Source organism: Corapipo altera, unplaced genomic scaffold (assembly GCF_003945725.1).
Source record: "Corapipo altera isolate COAL_440 unplaced genomic scaffold, ASM394572v1 45, whole genome shotgun sequence".
Classification (NCBI taxonomy): domain Eukaryota; kingdom Metazoa; phylum Chordata; class Aves; order Passeriformes; family Pipridae; genus Corapipo; species Corapipo altera.
Window position 1 is genome coordinate 11,030,458 of NW_020884877.1, and position 19,059 is coordinate 11,049,516.

Sequence of the window (19,059 nt, forward strand, 5' to 3'; positions counted from 1 at the left end):
ACCTGTAATGAGCTCCTTTTTCAATATGATTATTTATTAGTTTGCAGTTGTATATATGCCATTTATAATAAATAAAATTATATTTGGTACTTCTAATGTTTCATTCTCTTGTGTTTCTAGGAGTGGTTTGCTGTTTATGTTGAGCTTAATCAGCAAATAGCAGCTCTTCTAAATGCAGGGGATGAGGAGGACCTTGTGGAATTGAAAGCATTGCAGCAACAGCTGAGTGATGTGTGTTACCGGCAGGCCAGTCAGCTGGAATTCAGGCAGAATCTATTACAAGCAGCACTTGAATTCCACAGTGTTGCCCAGGATGTAAGTTTTTCTGTTTCGTTTTTCATGGACTCACCTATCAATATATTATTGCCTTAGCATTGTAAAAGTTGAATACATTGGGAAAAAATTTAGGGAGGTGAGAGGAAATAAAATGTCACTTGGAAAATGCCGTAAGTTATCATTTATTATAATTGAAATGCTGAGAAAATCCATTCCCCCTTTTTTAGAAGGGAAGTACTTTATGTTATGTCTTACATTTCAATAATATTTTAAATAAAAGTGTTACTAGTTGAAAAGTTGCTTTTTCCCCTCTCGTTGTTTTTTTATTAGAGGTACATGCATTAATTGAACTGGAATTTGGTGTATTTTTCATAGTCTCTGTTTTTAAAATGGCATACTCCGTTCATGTACTTGTCTTAAAAAAGAAAGTAGAGTTTTGGCTTTCCACTCTCCCACTATCGAGGGATGCATGCCCTTGGAATTCTACAACCAGATGGCTCCTTTATCTTTCATCTTGGCTTTCATTTTCTTATAGCTGAAAAGAGAGATTTCTAAAACGAGAAATTTCTGAACATTTAGGAGATTGCAGACCCAGTCATCTGAAGCTCAAACTTCTTTTTAAATATTAGCATTTGTTTTGTTCTTCATTTTAGTTGTCTCAGCAATTGGATGGTTTACTAGGAATGTTGTGTGTGGATGTAGCACCAGCAGATGGAGCATCAATTCAACAAACTTTAAAACTATTGGAAGAGAAATTGAAAAGTGTTGGTAAGTAAAATATTTCTTTGTTTCAGATGCACACATTCTAGTGAGCACATTACAGGAGAAAAAGCAGTAATCTCACTACTCTCTTTAAAAAAAAAAAATCACCAAAAAAAGCTGGGGAGGAAAAAATCTGTCTCTCCTGGCTGCATAATGCTTCACTGAACTACTTTTAGTATGATATAGTAGTTCTGCTGTGTAGTAGTTCTGTCTGGTAAAATGATCTGAAACTAATTTTCTTCTAAATATTTAATATCTAATAAATATATTTGTTATATGCTGCTGTCATGCATTTTGTCTTCAAACAAACTTTTTTCCCCCATTAATCATCCTTAGTGTCTTGATATTATAGTGCTTAGATGACCTTTTTGTCTCCAGAACTGACCCCTTGATGATTTTTATCCACTCAGTTTTAGAATTCTTATACATTCAAAAGTACTACAAAACACTCAGTGTATGTTAATAAATGGCACATTGAATGTTGTTACACTGTCAAGCATATGGAATTGAATATTTCAGTTGGAGAGATCTGCAATGATCATGTTCTTCATTGAGTAGTAGGAGAACAAGCTTTGAAGCAAAATCATATCTGGTAGTAGTAATGATTGGAATATAACAGTTTGCTGCATAAATGAGATACTCCTTTAGGAAAACAGATAGTAGAGCTGCCAAAAATTAGATGTAACAGCAGATTTTAAGGGTTGGCAAATCTCAGTGTAGAAAAGTGTATCAACCATATCAGATGTAACTTCTGTCAGCAGTGGAAGAACATTTAGGCTACAGCTGCTTAGCTGTGATAAATATTTTACGTATTATACAACTGTGTGGATGAAAGACATTAATTAGGTATTTATATGCTGAAAAGCTGACTTGCTGTCAGCTTTTATTGTTATCTGCTAGGTCATAAAATAGCAAAGCCTTAGTTCTTTGTTAGTATAGACAAATGCTCACTTAAACTTGAGTTGGAAAGGGCAGTAAAAGACAGATAGTAATGCCCTTTTCACTTTTCAGTCTTCCATCTCAGATTCTGTTGCATTTTATCTCTCTCCATTGAGGGGGGGGGAAAAATATGAGAGTGACCATTGACTGGTTTTTTTCTTTTTGTTTTGTTAGACTTAGGCTTGCAAGGTTTGCGTGAGAAAGGTCAAAGTCTTCTTGATCAGATATCTAATCAGGCATCATGGGCCTATGGAAAAGATGTGACCATTGAAAACAAAGAAAATGTGGACCATATCCAAGGAGTAATGGAAGATATGCAACTTAGAAAACAAAGGTAAGAACAGTAGTTCTAGTCATTAAGATTTTTTTGTGTTGATAGGTAACTTTATATATAATTTTGTTTGTTTTAAAGAGACTGTTTTATCTTTGGTTAAGGGATGCAGTACAACTGTAATTTATATTTGTAGTATATTTAAATGGGACAGAAGCTTCCTTGCCTAATCTGTTGTAGCATATTCCTAACACCAAGCACTTTTTGTATTTTGCTACTGAGTATTTGAATGCTTTCCTATACTTGTAAATGCTCAAGAATTATACACTCCTTTTATATGTAATTATGAAAATGAGGCAAGAGGTATGTTTTATATGTTAGCAGTTTGAGATGGAAGTATAAGACTACACTAGTGATGATAGCTGTAATATTATGTATTAATAATGCACAGATTTGTTTATCGTCATTTTTACAGCCTCTGTCTTTTGAGCATGATATTTTCATTCCTGAAGATAGGAAGACATATGAGATCATGTTGGGTAGGACAGCATACAAAATGGAGGCACAGAGTTCAGTTTTCAAAATGCTGGTTTTTATGAGTTTTAGAAAATGATAAAGTGGGGGATTAAGTTGCAGTAGAGAGAAATACTAGAGATGACTTTGCAAAAAGGATGGATTATGCCATCGTCCTCTTCCTCCAAAATTTCATTGATTATTTTTTCTTAAAGATGTAGTAGAACTTGATTGTCTGTAGTACTGCCTTTTTTTTCTACTCAACAGTGTGAAAGAATTAGGTGGCATTGCCAGTGTTACTGCAGGAACCCCTGAGACAATGTAATGCTGTCCACAGAAAGTGCCTGATGTTTGAGGGCCTTGGCTGAACAAAAACAGGCCTCTAGGGGACTAAATGAGGTCTAAATGAGCATCAAATTCCTCATTTTGCAGATTAATTATACAACTCATAAATTATTTTCTTAGGGAGCTTAGTGTAAGAAACCATGTGTTTTGGTAGTGCCTAGAGAAAATATTGTTTTAAGTATGTCCTCTGAATCCTATTTACTTGATCAGCACTTGTGTTTAGAGGGCCAACTGCAAAAAGCTGTAGAGGACGTGTCACTGTGCAATAAAATGGCAGTTGGGATTCAGTACTGAGAAAAGAAATGTACATGGGAGAAGGGAAGACTATGTACATAGGAATGGACCATCTGTGAACTCAAGAGTAAACACTAGAAGACTTTTGTGGAAATTGCTTTAGTGTTCAATCATACTGTAAGAAGCAAGTAGAACTCTAAGGATTCTTAGGAAAGGAATAGAAAACTAAAAGAAAAATGTCATTGCGTCACTGTGTAGATTGATAGTCCATTTCTGTTTTAAGTGTTACACAGTTCTGGTTCCTATTCTCATAAGGGATATAGAATTGTGGGAAATCAATTAGAGAACTAAAATGTCAATAAAATTTCCAGACAAAGGTAGGAAGCAGCTTTCAGATGGTGAGTGATTGAACAAGGTTCTTTAGCCTGTATGAGAGGAAAAAAGTACAATAGGACTAGTATCTCAGTAGCTTTTAATAGTAATTTTTACAATACTTTATTTTTTTTTTTACAGATTCTGTTGCACGTTTCTTGTTATTTATATATACATATATTATAACGTTCACTTCCAGGGGGATTTTGCTGCCTTAGTTATGCTTTTGGAACCCATAAACTGTTGCCCTGCATTATTAGAGCAACACATTTCCTTTCTGTAAGCATTACAGGATGTGTAACAAAATGAAGCATGTTAACAAACTGTTCTTTGGAAGTGTTTATGTTTGCAATTAGTTTGGAAAAAATTGTGCATACAGTCTTTTGCGTTTGCTTATAAAACTGACTGTTGTTGACATTAGTAATTCCATTTGCACTGGACAGGAGTGAATTGTACTGTCTATTTAGTAGACCTCTGAAATAGAAGTGGAAAGTATTGTGCTAAATGTATTAACTTAGCTCTCAATATGGAAAGAGAAAAACTTTCAATACTTTTTTTGAATTCTAACTGGAGAAAGAACTACAAAATATGCTCAATTCAGAATACGATAGTTAGGATTAGTTAGATAGTCAGGATTAGTTTTTATATGAATTAGATTTTTTTAAATGCTTCTTGACAAGTGTAGCAAAGGATGTTGCAAGATATTACCATCTTTAGTAAGCTAAAAATAAAAATGGAAAAAATGTGTTATCTTTTAAACAGTCTTCATCATATTAATCAAGAAAACCTTTCCCCCAGCAAACAGTACAATTCAGAATTATGCCAGGGTGAAGGCAACTTTAATCTGAATTTCAGTAGGATAAAGTCTGTCTCAGCCACATGTGGCAGATCTTACCAGTGCAATGACTGCTGCAAGATCTTGTAGTTATGGCTGGTGTTCCTGCCTGCAGCTTAGCCATATCAGGAATCTTGAGGATCATGACTTCAGTGACTTGTAGTGCTCTGTTCTATTTATTGCATATTTCTTATTGTTGTGTGAGGTATTATATATTTTGGCCAAGCTAAGCATCACAAAAATGCTTTAGTCACCTTTCCATGGGCACTTACATCTTAGTGTTTCTCACTAAAAACATTGTCAAATTCAGAGTGTATTGTGTCTGCTATACATCTGTTGGTGAGTCTTTCTGTGCTGTTGTTTAAGGTGTGAGGATATGGTGGATGTGCGGCGTCTGAAGATGCTTCAGATGGTACAGTTATTTAAGTGTGAAGAGGATGCTGCTCAGGTAGGAAAGTGCCTACAGAATTTCATCATTCTGGTCTTTGTAGTTCACTGGTTTAATTTATGGGGGCTGATGATTTCACAGGTTTTTGGGTTTTTTTGTAACTTTCAAATATAGTTTTATTTAGGGAATATGTCAGTGAAAATAAAGGCTATAGCAATGTCTGCAAACAGAGTATTTGGTAATTGCATGCACGATCTACCAGTTTGTGATAGCTGATTTAACTTTTAGTGTATCAAAAGCATATACTAGCACTGAAGTTACCTCACCCTTCTGGACTAATTTCTTTTTAATTTATTGGTTTTTATTCCTTTGACTGTTGTTTTTAAGGCAGTAGAATGGTTAAGTGAACTGTTGGATGCTCTGCTGAAGACACACATCCGACTGGGAGATGATGCTCAAGAAACAAAAGTTTTACTGGAGAAACATCGAAAATTTGTTGATGTTGCACAGGTGAAATGAGTTTTGTTTTTTTTTTTTAGCAATCTGGGGTCTGTACAGTTTCAGATAATCTCCTAAATAGAATTGATATCTGTATGGACAATTATTATACACCTGTTACTGGTCTTAGTGGTTTGCCTCAATGCTTTAATGAAAAAATTGTGATTGCTGAAATTGGTGGTAGGCCTAATGAGATTTTGCAGCTCTATCAATGCTGCAAGTTTAGTACCTCAGTTAATCTTCACATAGGCAATGCAAAAGACCAAGCAAAATTGATTGACTTTTGTGAAAGACATATTTCAAACGTCTTTAAAATTACTTTTGATAAGCTGAGCCTTTTTCAGGTATTTTTTCATTTTTATTGACTGCTTGTAGGAAGATCTAATTTGAACTTGTTAATTAACAGATGTGATGTTTTCTAATTGCACCTATTACACTGGAACTGATGAATAAAAGCTGACGATGACAGGAAACCAGTAAAACAGTCATCTTGGCAATAGGTATCAAATGTCCTGTGTAAAATCCAAACAGTTATTTGAATTTTTCAGGAAGCTCTGTTCTTTTGCCAGTGTGAACACTAGACAACAGGGGATATTTTATTTTTAATCAGAGTAAAAGCAGTCTTTGGTCATCACAATTTCATTCATACTTTGTCAGCGTTTTCTAGTAGACCAGGTTAGTTCAATATACTTTGTGGACCTAAATTGCAGACAGAGCTTTCATAAACTTGACTGCTGTTGCTTTATTTAGCTGCTGTTAAGTGCAGAGTTTTTACCTGCACTTTCTTTCCCATCCTCTCCAATTTTTAGAGTACTTATGATTATGGGAGGCAGTTACTGCAGGCGACTGTTGTTCTATGCCAGTCCTTGCGGTGCACTTCAAGGTCCTCAGGGGACACACTTCCAAGACTGAACAGAGTGTGGAAACAGTTTACAGTGACTTCTGAAGAAAGAGTACACCGGCTGGAAACAGCTGTTGCATTTCATTCAAGTGCTGAAAAGGTGAGTGTTGTGTTTTTAAGAAGAAAAATTTCTTACCCAAATTTAAGCAAATGAAATTTAAGGAAAGTGAAGTTGTCAGTGTGTATTTTTTACCCTATCTAAATATTGTATTAAAGAAAAAAGCAGCAACGAATTCAAGCATACTTTTCTAACTGTTAATTTCAGGTACTTCATACCATTGTTGTTCACATACCTATATTGGTGTGGGACCTGCTTAACAAAAAGAGAACAGCAGCCCTCTTCAAAGGGGAACTCTGATATTAATCATAAAGCATTTCTTTGTGTCTTTGAGACCATTATTCTTAAAAACCAGAAACACTTCTTGATTTCCATAATACAAAGTTGTCAGGTCCTTTAAGTTCTTTGGAGAGTTAAAGGTGCATTGCCCTTCAAGCTGTGTGCATTTTGAATGCAGTATCCTTTTCACACACAGTGTAAATGAGGGCAACTCTTGCCAGTTAGTTTCTACGTCTTGTATTTTGCACCTGGAGGGGTTTGAACTGTGCTTTCTTCCTTTTGAACACACCTCTACCTTGGTATGACTTTCAAAGTCCTGTAACCCAACGTTTCACTGCTGTGTCCAGTCATATGATGGGAGAAGCCACAGAGGAGGCTGAGGAATAGTTGTTACTCAGTAACAGTTTGCTGAAGGGGGAAAATGTAGAGAGTTTTCAAATGCTTGAATTTGAGACAACATCCACTAATGTATGTCATGAGAGGTAGGGCCTTTTTTGTCCAGAAACTGTTCTTTCTGTGAAGGAATACATTATAGAAAAGGAGTTTAGAGTATGTATCTCGAATATTGACAGTAAAATTGCATGTAACTGCAAATAAAGCCAACTTTACACATGGTAAAATAAATTCATTCTGTCATTAAAGGAGAGCATGGATTCCAAGTTGATTCATATGCTCCTTGGTTTTATTAATTTCTTATTTGTATGAATGGAAGATACTTTGACTTTACAGGCATTGGGAGTTGTTGGACGTTCACAAAAGCAGAAATATATCATCTGTGCTGTCAGAGACAGCTAAAAAAAGTTTTACCTGATACCAAATTAGATTTCAGTGGTTCATAAACTCCTAAAAGAGTAGATTCTCTCAATCTATATTATGAGCATTCTTTCATTATTGCAGTAGTTAATTGCTGGTTTTAGGCAGTCATAAATTTAAAGAAAAGTAAATGGATGGCTGAAAAAAACCAACCATGTTCAAAAACATAATTCTCCTAGCACTACTGGGACATATTACTGAGTCTGTGTGGAAAATAGACTGTTAATATCCATGTTGTTTTGGAAAAAAGTAAGAAATGGCAAAGGGAGAAATGGAAGAAAATACAGTACTAAGTACTAGTATTGGGTCACAATCTCGTCCGGAAGGATTTGTGTTCAGACTCTTTAAGTCCCACCTATTCTGTGCCAGATGAGGATTTTAGTTTTGAAATGTCTTGTAAGGGGCTCTTCATTAACTATGTTTTTTTCCACTTTATATGACTGTCTGGTATATTTAATGATGTAGGTTATGATTTTTATGCATTTTATATCCGTGGCTGGAATATTGTCCAGCAAGACTTTTTGTTCCTCTCAGAAATAATGAGACATTCTAATACACAGCAGTGGTAGCCCTGAACTATCGTCTTAATGTAACTTAATCAATATTTTCTTTTCTTGAATTATATGAATATGTCAGTTAACCTCATGTAAATGTGATAGTGAAGATGCTGAAAAAGCATTCACTCTGCCGGTTAATGGAACTTAAAAAACTACATACTATCCCTTGTTTACTTTATTCTGTATTTTCTTACTTTTATTTTAAACAGATTTTGCAGGAATGTCCAGATCAGCCTGAAGCTTTTAATGAAATGGAGCAATTTGATGAAATTGAAGCGGTTGGGAAATCACTGTTGGACAGACTAACAGTGCCTGTAGTTTATCCTGACGGGTATGCAGAATGTTTTTTCTAATGCCTTTTGAATAATGTTTTTGGTGAACTTTCATAATAGACTCATATATGGAAGAATCCTGAAGTCTCATTGCTGAAATTGAAAAAGCAGGCGTGTGTTGTCTTTGGAAAGCTGGAGATTGGACCTGCCTGCTTTCTATAAAAAGATGGGAAAGAATTTTTAATGATTATTAGTGTGCTGCCTTTTAAAAGTAGTGACCTTTTCACACTAAATGATTATTAGGTTTGTGCAGTCTTTGCACCAGCACAGTATGTAGAAGTAACAGAAGAATGACCAGTTCCAATCTCTTCTCCCTGAAAAAAAGATACCAGATGAGAATTATGGTATTTTGATTTATTTATTTGCAATTCTGTCTATCTTAAGTCTTAAGCCAGTATATTGAAGGCAAATTTACATTTGATTCAATCAGTAAACAAAACAGTACTTCCCTTAAGAGCTATTCATACTAGTTTAAAACTGGTGGTTGTCTTGAGCTACAAAAGCAAATTGAATTTGGAATCTCAGCCATAATAAAACTCAGTTCTCTGTGTTTAATGAAACAGATGTGTCCATTGTTATGCTGAGCTTGTAGTTAACTTCTACCTGAGTATTACCAAGCCATAGAATGAATCTCTGGGTGTGTAGGATCTCGCACCACAATGAAAGAGGTTTGAAATCACTGTTTTGAATTAGAGGCTGAAACCTTATGAGATAGTATTAGGCAACCACATTATGGGTTACCTGAAGTTAATCTGCAGGAAACTGGTCATGGAAATTTATTGTCATATTATTTCCAAAATACCATATTTCTTCTGCAGTGTAGTTTCCTTCAGTAAGGAGTGCTAACCCTGAAGATGGACTCAGGCCTGAACTAGTAGTGATTTTTACTGCCCTTTTAATGTTTGAAAATAGTGGAGGATTTTATAGCGATGAAGAAAAACAAACAAAACCAACCCAAAATCAGACCAAGAAGAGTTTGTTGAACTTCTGAATAGCAGATTTTAGGGACCTGATAAATGTAGCAACTCTTATTTATTCTTAAAATTCATGTAATTTGCAGATAGACTATTAAAGTAAAAACAAACAAGGCATTTGCCACACTTAGAGTCCTAATGCAAAGCTCCTATGGCTATAGGTATATATACACACACCTGTATTTTAGCTGTCTGATTGAATCCTGAATATTATTTCTGATCCCTCTGTCATTTCAGCACCTTCTCAAAAATGGTATCTTAGCTCTCCTACATCTCAGGATCCTCTGCTCATCATTCCTAAGGAGTCTATTTTTGAAGCATTTAACAAACAATTTGCAAAGGTTTCACTCATTATTACAAATAGTTTAATAAATTTAGGAACATGAAAAATGTCATAAAATACTCGAGGGCGTTTTCATCAGCCTGTTCACTTCTTCTGACTTTTATCAGTATCTTTTTGGAAGTTCAGGTCACTGTTCCCTGTGCTGCTCTTGCTTCTAATCTGTGTCAGGAAGAACATCTCCCCATACTGTGATCCCATGTGCAGTTGTGCAGTCTGACTTTGGAGTTCCCTAGTCAACAAGTCTTAACTTTTCTGTCCACTTACACCTCTCTGAAGCAACTTACATCTGACTGAAAGTTCTTTGTCATACTACCATTTCCAAAGTTTACAGCTTCTGTACCAGCTGTAAGGTATCAGCTTTGATACCTCTTCTTCTGAAACACATATTCTGTTCAAATCCTCCCTTTGCTGACAGCTTGGTTAGTTGTTTCCCTAACATTTCAGCTATTCTTTGTTGTATTTGAATTCCACAGTTCTTTCAGTTTGAGAGGTAGATGGCATAATTTGACAGCATGTGGCTGACTTAACATTTGAAGAGTCCTTCAATAGTGCAGCAATTTTATAGCCTCAGAATTCATGTACAGACAGATTTCATAGATTGTCACAGTATGCAAAATTGTTAGACTGACTTGGGGAATAGCCAGAGAAGGGAAGTAAAAAATAGTGAAGTATCTAGTTGCACATACAGAATAGTGCCCTGCTGTTCAAATAACAGAATGGTTTGGGTTGGAAGGGGCATTAAAGATTACCCAGTTCCAAACCCCTGCTATGTGCAGGGACACATTCCTCCAGACCAGGTTGCTCAGAGCCCCATCCAATTTTGCCTGGAACACTTCTGGGAATGGGGCATCCACGGCTTCTCTGGGCCACCTGTTCCCGTCTCACCACTCTCAACCTTCTTTTGAGAGTATCTTTTGGGTATAAAAGGCTCATTGAGTATTTGTAATAAATTCATCAAGTCAATGACTTGATGTGAAGTCTCATTGCTGAGTCTCCAAAGCCCTTTAAAGTTGGCTTTTAAATTGCAAGAGGAAAAAAATGGCTATTTTTCTTGTCTGTTTTGTGTTTTCTAGTGCCATTCACAGGTATATTCATATGTCATATTTTTCGCTAAAAACTTTTTGTGGTTTGTGGTTTTTTTTAGGTCTGAGCAGTACTTTGGGAGCCCCAGTGACATGGCTTCTGCAGCAGAACACATTAGAGAGAAGATGAAGCTAGTTAGCCTGAAAAAGCAGCAGCTGAGACAACCAGAAGCCACTACCCCAGAGAGCTAATACTGACCCTTGTCTATGAATTCATAATAGGACTTAAGTTTGTAATCCAGCATGTTGTTTGCATATTACAGAATTTGGCATAATATATTAAAATGCATTTCACAGCCGTTACAAGTCTCATCTTTTTTTTGAAGTAAATGTTCTCAGCATCTTAATACTGTACATCTATCAAGCCATAATTATTTAACATGCTATGAAACCATAGACTCCAAGTATCTTATGAAAAGGAACTGTAAACTTTGCACTGAAATTTGCTGTAAAGCTTTACCTGACCTGTCAGCTGCTTCTTAGTTAGACAGCTGATGCAAGCTTTGAGTGGTGCTAATTAAAGTGTTAGAAGTTCCATATTATGACATTCTAGTTCTTTGCTTCCCCCATGCCCAGGTGATGTAGTAATTCTAGACTGTAGGTAAGTTCCTGCAGCGTAGGCAGTGGTAACTCTGTAATTTTAATTTTAAATACTTAAAAAAAAGTCATTTTTATTGTGCCAGTATGCAACCTGCCCATCAAATCTTTGATATATCAAATCCATTAAAGAGATGTTTTCCTATTTGTATTGATAATGTATTAAAAGCTGTTTGTGCTTAATAAAAATCATCTTTTTAAAATCTAATATAAATTTGTTCTGGTCTGTGATAAATGGTAGTAAAAATCATTACTCCCCCAGTATATTTACAAAGTTTGTATAATTTTTCATATTAAATACTCTAATACACTGTAGAAATAAGGGAACTGCTCTTGAACTATTATTAATAGGGGCAAGAGTTCATGCTATTTTTTTTCCTTTCTGATAGCAGTACTTGCACAAAAGTAAGATAGTATTTGCTTAAGTCAGTGTTATATTAATAATAGTTTTGTTCCCGTGTAAGACTGGCATACATCTCCTGTGCTTTATTTCGAAGTGTTTTATTTCCCTTTGAATGGAGAATCCTGAATAATGGGAATATCCATGTTAGTACCTTTGAGATTAAAGCTTTTCATCTAATGAAAAAAAATTAACATGAGGTTCATAACCAAATTAAAACCATGAGATTAGTAATAAAATGAAATTTACTAAGAGCAGGGAATTGGATTGAAACAAAATCAGCTGTGTGCTTTACTTGGTTAATTTCTTAATCTTCAGGATGTAATCTGAATACATTCAATATTAGATTTACTGGATGATGGTGTGGTATCTGACCATTTTATAATACTATGTGTGAAACAAACAACTGTAAGTTTAAAGAACTTTATGTTGCTATCAAGCTATACTTTGCTCACAGTAAAAATAATGTTCTCTTCCTGCATGCATTGTTATTACTCTACAGATTTACTTGATGGATCTGTCATTCAAATATTATATTTACTTATTCGTCTTAGTTTTCCTGCATTTTCTCCAGAGGAATGTGATGGTTCAAATAGAGCAGTTTCTCTATAAAAAACCACTAATTCCAAACTAATGATTTACCTGTAAATTCAATTATAAAGGTATTTTTCCTCTTGGGGTATTTTGGCAGAGAAAATCCAATATATTTTTTTTTTTTGCATTTGATGCAATGGTACAATATACATTAATATTAATTTAAAACCAACTGAAGTTTCATAGACCTTATTTATAATGAGACTTTTTCAATATAATATTTTCAAATTTATTTTAGTCGCTCAGTTGCATTTGAGAAAGCTGCTGTTGCTATGGCTAATATTTGGAGAAGTTAAATTCACTTAGAAAGAGCCCAAACATGAAAAGTATACTTATATTTCATGAAAAGCTCAAACACAAAAGTGAATTAATATAGTCACTAATAAACACCATGTCTCCAGCTCAGCAGCACTTTTAATTTGAATCTGCAGTATAAAATCTCATTAAAATATTAGAGTAAGCAAGCATTACAAACACTAAGGTTATTTTATTTTATTTTGGTATTTGTTTAGAGGCTCAATAATGTATGCCAACCCAGGGTAGTATCAGAAGCTCGTAACTCATTCCTGTGACAGCTGTGTGCACAACTTGGAACTAGTGACCGCTCACCCTAATAACCCTGATGTTATTTTTGGCTCTGTGTGTGCAGTCCAATCTTGACGCTGCTCTTATCTGTCGTTCAACATTCCTAGGGGCCAGTGGACTCTTGAGTTTCACCCTCTTGTCTTTAATGGAGTTTCCAAAACAGCATCTTGGGTTATGCCAGCTTTCTCTCTCTCTCTCTCTCTCTCTCTCCGTTCCCCTTCTGGAATTCCTTGCCTTTAGGGAAATCAAATGGCTGCTAAAGTGCTATTTACCATCACTTTGCAATTTGCCCATTTTTTATGTATCAGGAATGATGGCAAGTAATTTTCTAGGTCATGTTGCATGAGTCTGCCAGACATTTCTAAATCCTTCCTATGAACTCTGAGACTTCCTGTCTTACTGAAAGAATGTAATAAACATCATGTGTTAAGAATACTGTTGAATGTAACTAATTTAAAGAGGGATTTTTGTGCTGGTCTTTACTCTTAGTCAGTCTGTCATCTATGGTTGTACTTGCTAGTGAATCTTTAGAAATGTACAACCCTTAATAGCACAAAAAGTCAGTGAGATATATAGAGGCATGCTAAAAAACCAAAAAAGCCTGTGCTCAAGTAATCTGTTGATACTTGTTTGTGCACATACTGCTGTGAACAGTAGCAGTGGCTCTACCTGTGGCTCTTGCTCTGCACTTTTTGGTTGAAAAAATGTTTCAAACAAGGGAGTTGTAAAAGTTGGAAATATGTTTGGGGGTTTTTTAAACAGAAATCACAGGATACAGTGCTGCTACATGTGAGATAGGGAGATACCAACAGAATAGATAAGGATTGATTGTAAGGATTGTAGTTGTTATACTCCTACGTACATTACAACTGATGACTTGGAAGTGATGAAATCAATTCTGTTCATGGTAATGAAATGAATACCAAGAATTTCTAAGTTCCTGTTAGCCAAGTTGGGATGTATTTGAAATGTTTCAAGATATGATAAGTATTTTGTTACTCTTTCTGGTAATGTAATTCTGAGTATGCTTTTTGTGACAGTAAATGGGAAAGGTGATCACCTTGGTAAGTGCCATTCTTCTTTGCTAGTGCATCAGTTGCATAGCCTGGTACTCGTACAAAATGCTTGTACCCACAAACTCTTAATGGTGATAGGTGTGTGGGCATTTGTATTAGTTTCCATAAGAGTGTTTGATGCTGTTTAGTGCTTAACTTCATATTGTGTTGAGTGGGATTAATGGGGTTGCATTTTTCTTGGAAAAAAAACGGTTTTGGACCATGAAGACTTGTATAGCTTTGTGTGACTGACTGATTTAGTGTTTGAATAAAGTTACTCTGGAGGTACAGCAGTGGGTGGAAAAAGGCTGTGTGCGCACTGGGATTGTATAGCACTTCTTATTCCATCATGCTGGCCTAAGAATATCAGTGCCAGCTGACAAAAAGATAGGGGGAAGATTTTTTTTTTTTTCCATCTCAGTTAAAAAAAACCAATGTCAGTAAGTCATGATCAAGGTGAGGTTGTTGTGGGCTTTCAGCAACAGTAATGGCATATAATGGTGTAACAATAACCTCTGGTTTCCTGAATTCTTTCTACAGGATAATTTTAATCTGTATAAAGAGATTATTAAGAAGGAGGAAGAAAGGAAGCCCAAAAGGTACAGATGAAATTGTGTAATAGCACATTATGTGAACATTGAAGCTAAAATGCTGAGAAACAGATGAAAGCAAAGATTTGGTGACTCCTAACTTCCAAAATCAATTCTTCATATCTCTCCAGATTCTTGTACCAGTAAAAAGGGAGTTAGGACTGTAAAAATGCTTACTTATGTTAGATTTCCATTCTATTTTAAAGAAAATAATCAAAGGTTGGTCCAAGCATACAGGATAACAATCCATACATAAGTAATAGCTGCAAAATTACCTTAATGTGAACTGCAGAACCAAAAACAATGTTTGAGTATCTGGAATTTTGCAAAGCATCTTTCCAACAAGGGAATTAATTAATGATGTCTCTGGAGAGATACCTGTTGTGTTTTCTAGGTTTGTGGAAAAGTGAAGTAAGATAAAAAGGCAAATAATGAAGCAGTTTTACTACATGTGGTTCCAAGGCACAGTCATTTTGAATTTCAGTTGATTGAGTCTTCTCTAGTGTGCCATTTCCACAATTCCATAATATGTAACAGGACAGGCAATTCCAGAGTTATTTCTCTGAATCAAAATCAAATGTTAGAAAAATACACTGGGATAAAATTTTAAAATTATTGATTCCTGCAATTGTCCCCACTTTTGTTTCCTCCACTTAAAGACTGGAGGAAATCATTATAGTACTTATGCCTGTGAAGGCTTCATCTTAATTGAAAATTCTATTAAAAATTTCATAATTGCATACCTTTTGCATGGATATGGAGTCAAGGAGTACTTCGAGATACTTTTCATCTGATGCTCAGCGGAGGTAGTTTTGTTGTAGAGATTTTACTGTGTGGAAATACAGGTAAGACTAAATAACCACACCAAAAGGAGACTGGTTTCCCACTTCTAATGAGTCCCTTTATACAGATCTCCCAAACACATGGTAGCTTAGGACCATTTTTCTGAGACTGCAAGAATAATTTGGAACATGAAGGTCAATCATCAAAGAAACTCATGAGAATACCTCTGATTCTGTAAAACTGGAAGACAACATACTAATCAAAATCAAATGTATTCATCAAAATAGATGCTTGTGTGACTGTAAAATTTTAGTTATGCTTATACAAGAATGTGTGGAGACAGGATATATTAAGAAATATTTAATATATGTAAAACATGAAAGATACACTTAAGCTCAAAATAGAAATGAAAATTAAGGTAACAGCTTTCTCTTTTCTTATCAGTTGACTCATATACATAGATCTCTATTACAATAAAAATTATGAGAATATAATAGAGACAAGAGGAAGGCTGAGTCAGGTTTTAAATTCCCCTTTGGAGCAGAGAGGTGAAGAAAAAAATGCTTTCTTAAAATTTCATATGTGCTAAGGAAATACACTGGAAAATACTTAAAAAGAAAAAGTAAAAATCCTTTTTTTTTTTTTTTTTTTAATTTAAACTCAACTGGAAAAGTTCAGGTAATTTTCCAAGTACTAGTAATATTTACAGCTTATAGACCAGAAAGCAAAGGGACAGATTAACATTTCCAACTCTGAAGCACAAAGTAAAGCAAAGGAAACTTGAATTAGTATCAATTTTGAATACTTTGAGAGAAGGTTGTTAAGTGGAAACAATTGGTTGTGTTAGCAAGAGTTGTGCAGATAATTTACTTTAGTAATGAATAGACAACATTCTTTTTATTGCAGATAAACCCCAGGTTTTTAAATAATAATGCTGTTTCATTGGCATTTTAATGCCGGCATCAAAACATCAAATGTGTTGTGACTACTGAATGCTACAGGGAAAATTATCTATTTGTGCACAGGTAACTAACACACAAAATGTGCTTAAAAGTAAGTGTGCTTAAAAGCTTAATTTAAAATTGTAACACTTTTTAAAAAATAATTCTACAATCTAAAATAGATATTTTTTGCATATTAGGAAGCCTTTTCGCTCTTCCACCAGTGCGTAGCTGCTGATTGCCATCAGACACCATTGATGCAACTCCCATCAGGGAACCTCTTAATGCACATTGGATTTGTATGTAAAGTGGAGGAATACTATTGAGTTATGTAAAATATCATATTGATTTACTAAGGTCATACATCTGTGCTTAAAATGTCAGAGTAGACCCAATGAAACTATCCCTGATTTCTAATACTAAGTATGTAATAAGCTCTCTTTGGGAAAGCTGATTTAGCCACACATTATCTGTCAAACTTCTATAACAAAACATTGCAATGGCTATATGTGGCCAAAATGACCTCTGCTTTGCACAGCCTTCTAAAACGTGTTTTCTCCACTTATGACCATATAAATACACTTAGCTCTTCTGAGGATCCTGATATTACACATCCCAGCTGACATTCTTGTCAGCTCTGCTATAATACTGTCATTGTCAGAAGGCAACATGTGTTAAGTGGATTAGAAAATAAGAAAACTAAGGTTTCATGATAGCTGTGGCTCTTAGAACACACATGGCAAGGTGCTTGGGCAGTTCTGTGTAGATATGCATTGTGCACAGAATAAGGCTGTGACAGCTCATGGTAGAACAGCCCTGAGACTTCTGTAAAATCCTGAGAATCACTGGCTCTATTTGAATGGATATAAATGCTTATACATTGTGCCTTAGAAACCTGTATTGAGCCCTTTCCTAGATCTTACACCAAATGTTAATTCTAATAATCTATAAAATAAAATGGAGGGGGAATATTGTCTTAGCTGTAAGAACAGACTCTTAGAGAAACTAGTGGAAGACCTGTTAGATGAGAAACTCTATATCAGAACAAAGCATGAACAAATACTTCTCATACCCCTGATTTTAATTTGTTAATTTTCTCCATTTTGGCAGAAGGGGTCAATGTGTTAATTTCAGAGATTTAATTTTCAGATATGTGTTATGCTTGGTTTGCAGTGTATGTGTTGCCATCTCAGTTTTGGGATTTCTGCTTCCCATGTTCATTTTCCCACCAAGAGTGTCATATGCTGGGTAAGCGACAGCACATTCCCACCGTCAGTGCTGAATTTCCAGGCATGCCTGGATTGCCTATGATCCCTGTGCCTTCCAGGACCGGAGGCTGCAGAGTTTCAGTGGGCTGTTGAGCTCCAGAGGTTTCTCTCAAGTACTGTGCCAGAATTTATGTATTTATTTAAGTCTTGGGCAAGTGATAAGTGTCTTTTTAACATTCCATTCTCTTCTTAAGGTTTTTATACTCCTAGGAAAGAAAGTAGCTTTCATGGAGTCTCAGCTATTTCCACAGGCAAGTATACAGCATGGTTACTTGATATTTAATATGATTGTGTGATGTGAGCCTGACTTTTAGAGACTTGGGAACAAGCCATAGTCTAAACTGGTACTAAGTGCAGACTGTTCTCTTCCTGAGCCCTTGTATGTAGCTCTGCGTGCCTCTCTTGGATGGCAGATACCTGCAAGCTGGGCTCAGTAGTGTGAAGATTGTACAATGTATTCAACACATTTGACTGCTACTCCACATATCTGTGGTGATGATGTGAGCTTGATATCCAGTGTCTGCTTTATATCACTCACTGCCTCTCAGAACATGGCCTTCCTCCTCTCCAAGACTAAGGTATTCAAAGAAACATAGTATTATGGTTAGATGTAGCCAGGGTTTATGTTAATGTTTTGCTTAAGACAGCATCAAAAGGCTGCAGCGAGCCACATGTTCAATGAGCCTTGTTAGCTTTTTATTTCCACTCATTGCATGTGGCCAGTTTGTCAGGTAGCTGCCATTTGCAGGCATCATTTCATGGTGCATTGCCTCTGCAGAACCAGTCATACGTGAAGAAGCCAAGGCATTGCTCCTGCAGGTGGCAGAAATGTGAACAGAGTTCTTTTTGCTGTTCACTCTTAGCTGTTACCTCTTCTCTAGGTATTGCTTTGTCTTCTGGATTTTATTAGAGCTGTATCCACCTGTCTACCACTAAACTCTCTTCTTCATTAGCAATTTCATCAAAGACTTTGCAAGTGATCCAACAGACATTTTAAAGAGTTTTTTCATTGTTTCCAAAGAAGGGTTTACTTCTGGGATGAAATGGTTGCTACTGCCAGCGTGTGTTGGGAGGGGATGACAGCTGCATTCCCTGCTTCACAGCACTGCTAGAAAGGAAACTTCATCAATATTTAGAAATGGATGAGATGTTAATAGTCATGGAAATCATGCACACACCTGGAGAATATAAAAAGCACAGCTGAAATAATTGTCATCTTAGAACACTGAGGTGCTGAAAAGCCGTAGTAAGGAAAAAAAGAAAGGATGGAAAACCGTTTGGTGACTTGTAAGAGTTTCATTTACAATGAAAATATTTATAAAAATGATGTGGTGTCAATAGGTGGGCTGTAAGGATGTTTTGGAAGATCAAGCTCATTCTTTAAAGGCAGCTAATCAAATACTCTGCAAAATAGAAGAAATATTCACACACTCAGAAAGAGTAACTTAGAGAAAGGAGTTTAATTACAGGATAT

General features: G+C 35.6%; 1 protein-coding gene across 4 annotated transcripts in view; it reads left to right on the forward strand.

Annotated features, from left to right (window-relative positions):
• SESTD1 (SEC14 and spectrin domain containing 1) overlaps positions 1–11,577 on the forward strand; it is a 51,561-nt gene extending 39,984 nt beyond the window's left edge. For all 4 annotated transcript variants that reach the window (XM_027636737.1, XM_027636740.1, XM_027636738.1 and 1 more), the window contains 8 exons: positions 121–315; positions 930–1,044; positions 2,152–2,311; positions 4,914–4,995; positions 5,323–5,445; positions 6,243–6,434; positions 8,251–8,372; positions 10,835–11,577. In XM_027636737.1, the coding sequence (XP_027492538.1) occupies positions 121–315; positions 930–1,044; positions 2,152–2,311; positions 4,914–4,995; positions 5,323–5,445; positions 6,243–6,434; positions 8,251–8,372; positions 10,835–10,964 (1,119 nt within the window). In that variant the 3' untranslated portion in view covers positions 10,965–11,577. The remainder of the gene's footprint in view (positions 1–120; positions 316–929; positions 1,045–2,151; positions 2,312–4,913; positions 4,996–5,322; positions 5,446–6,242; positions 6,435–8,250; positions 8,373–10,834) is intronic.
• Positions 11,578–19,059: the final 7,482 nt, after the last annotated feature.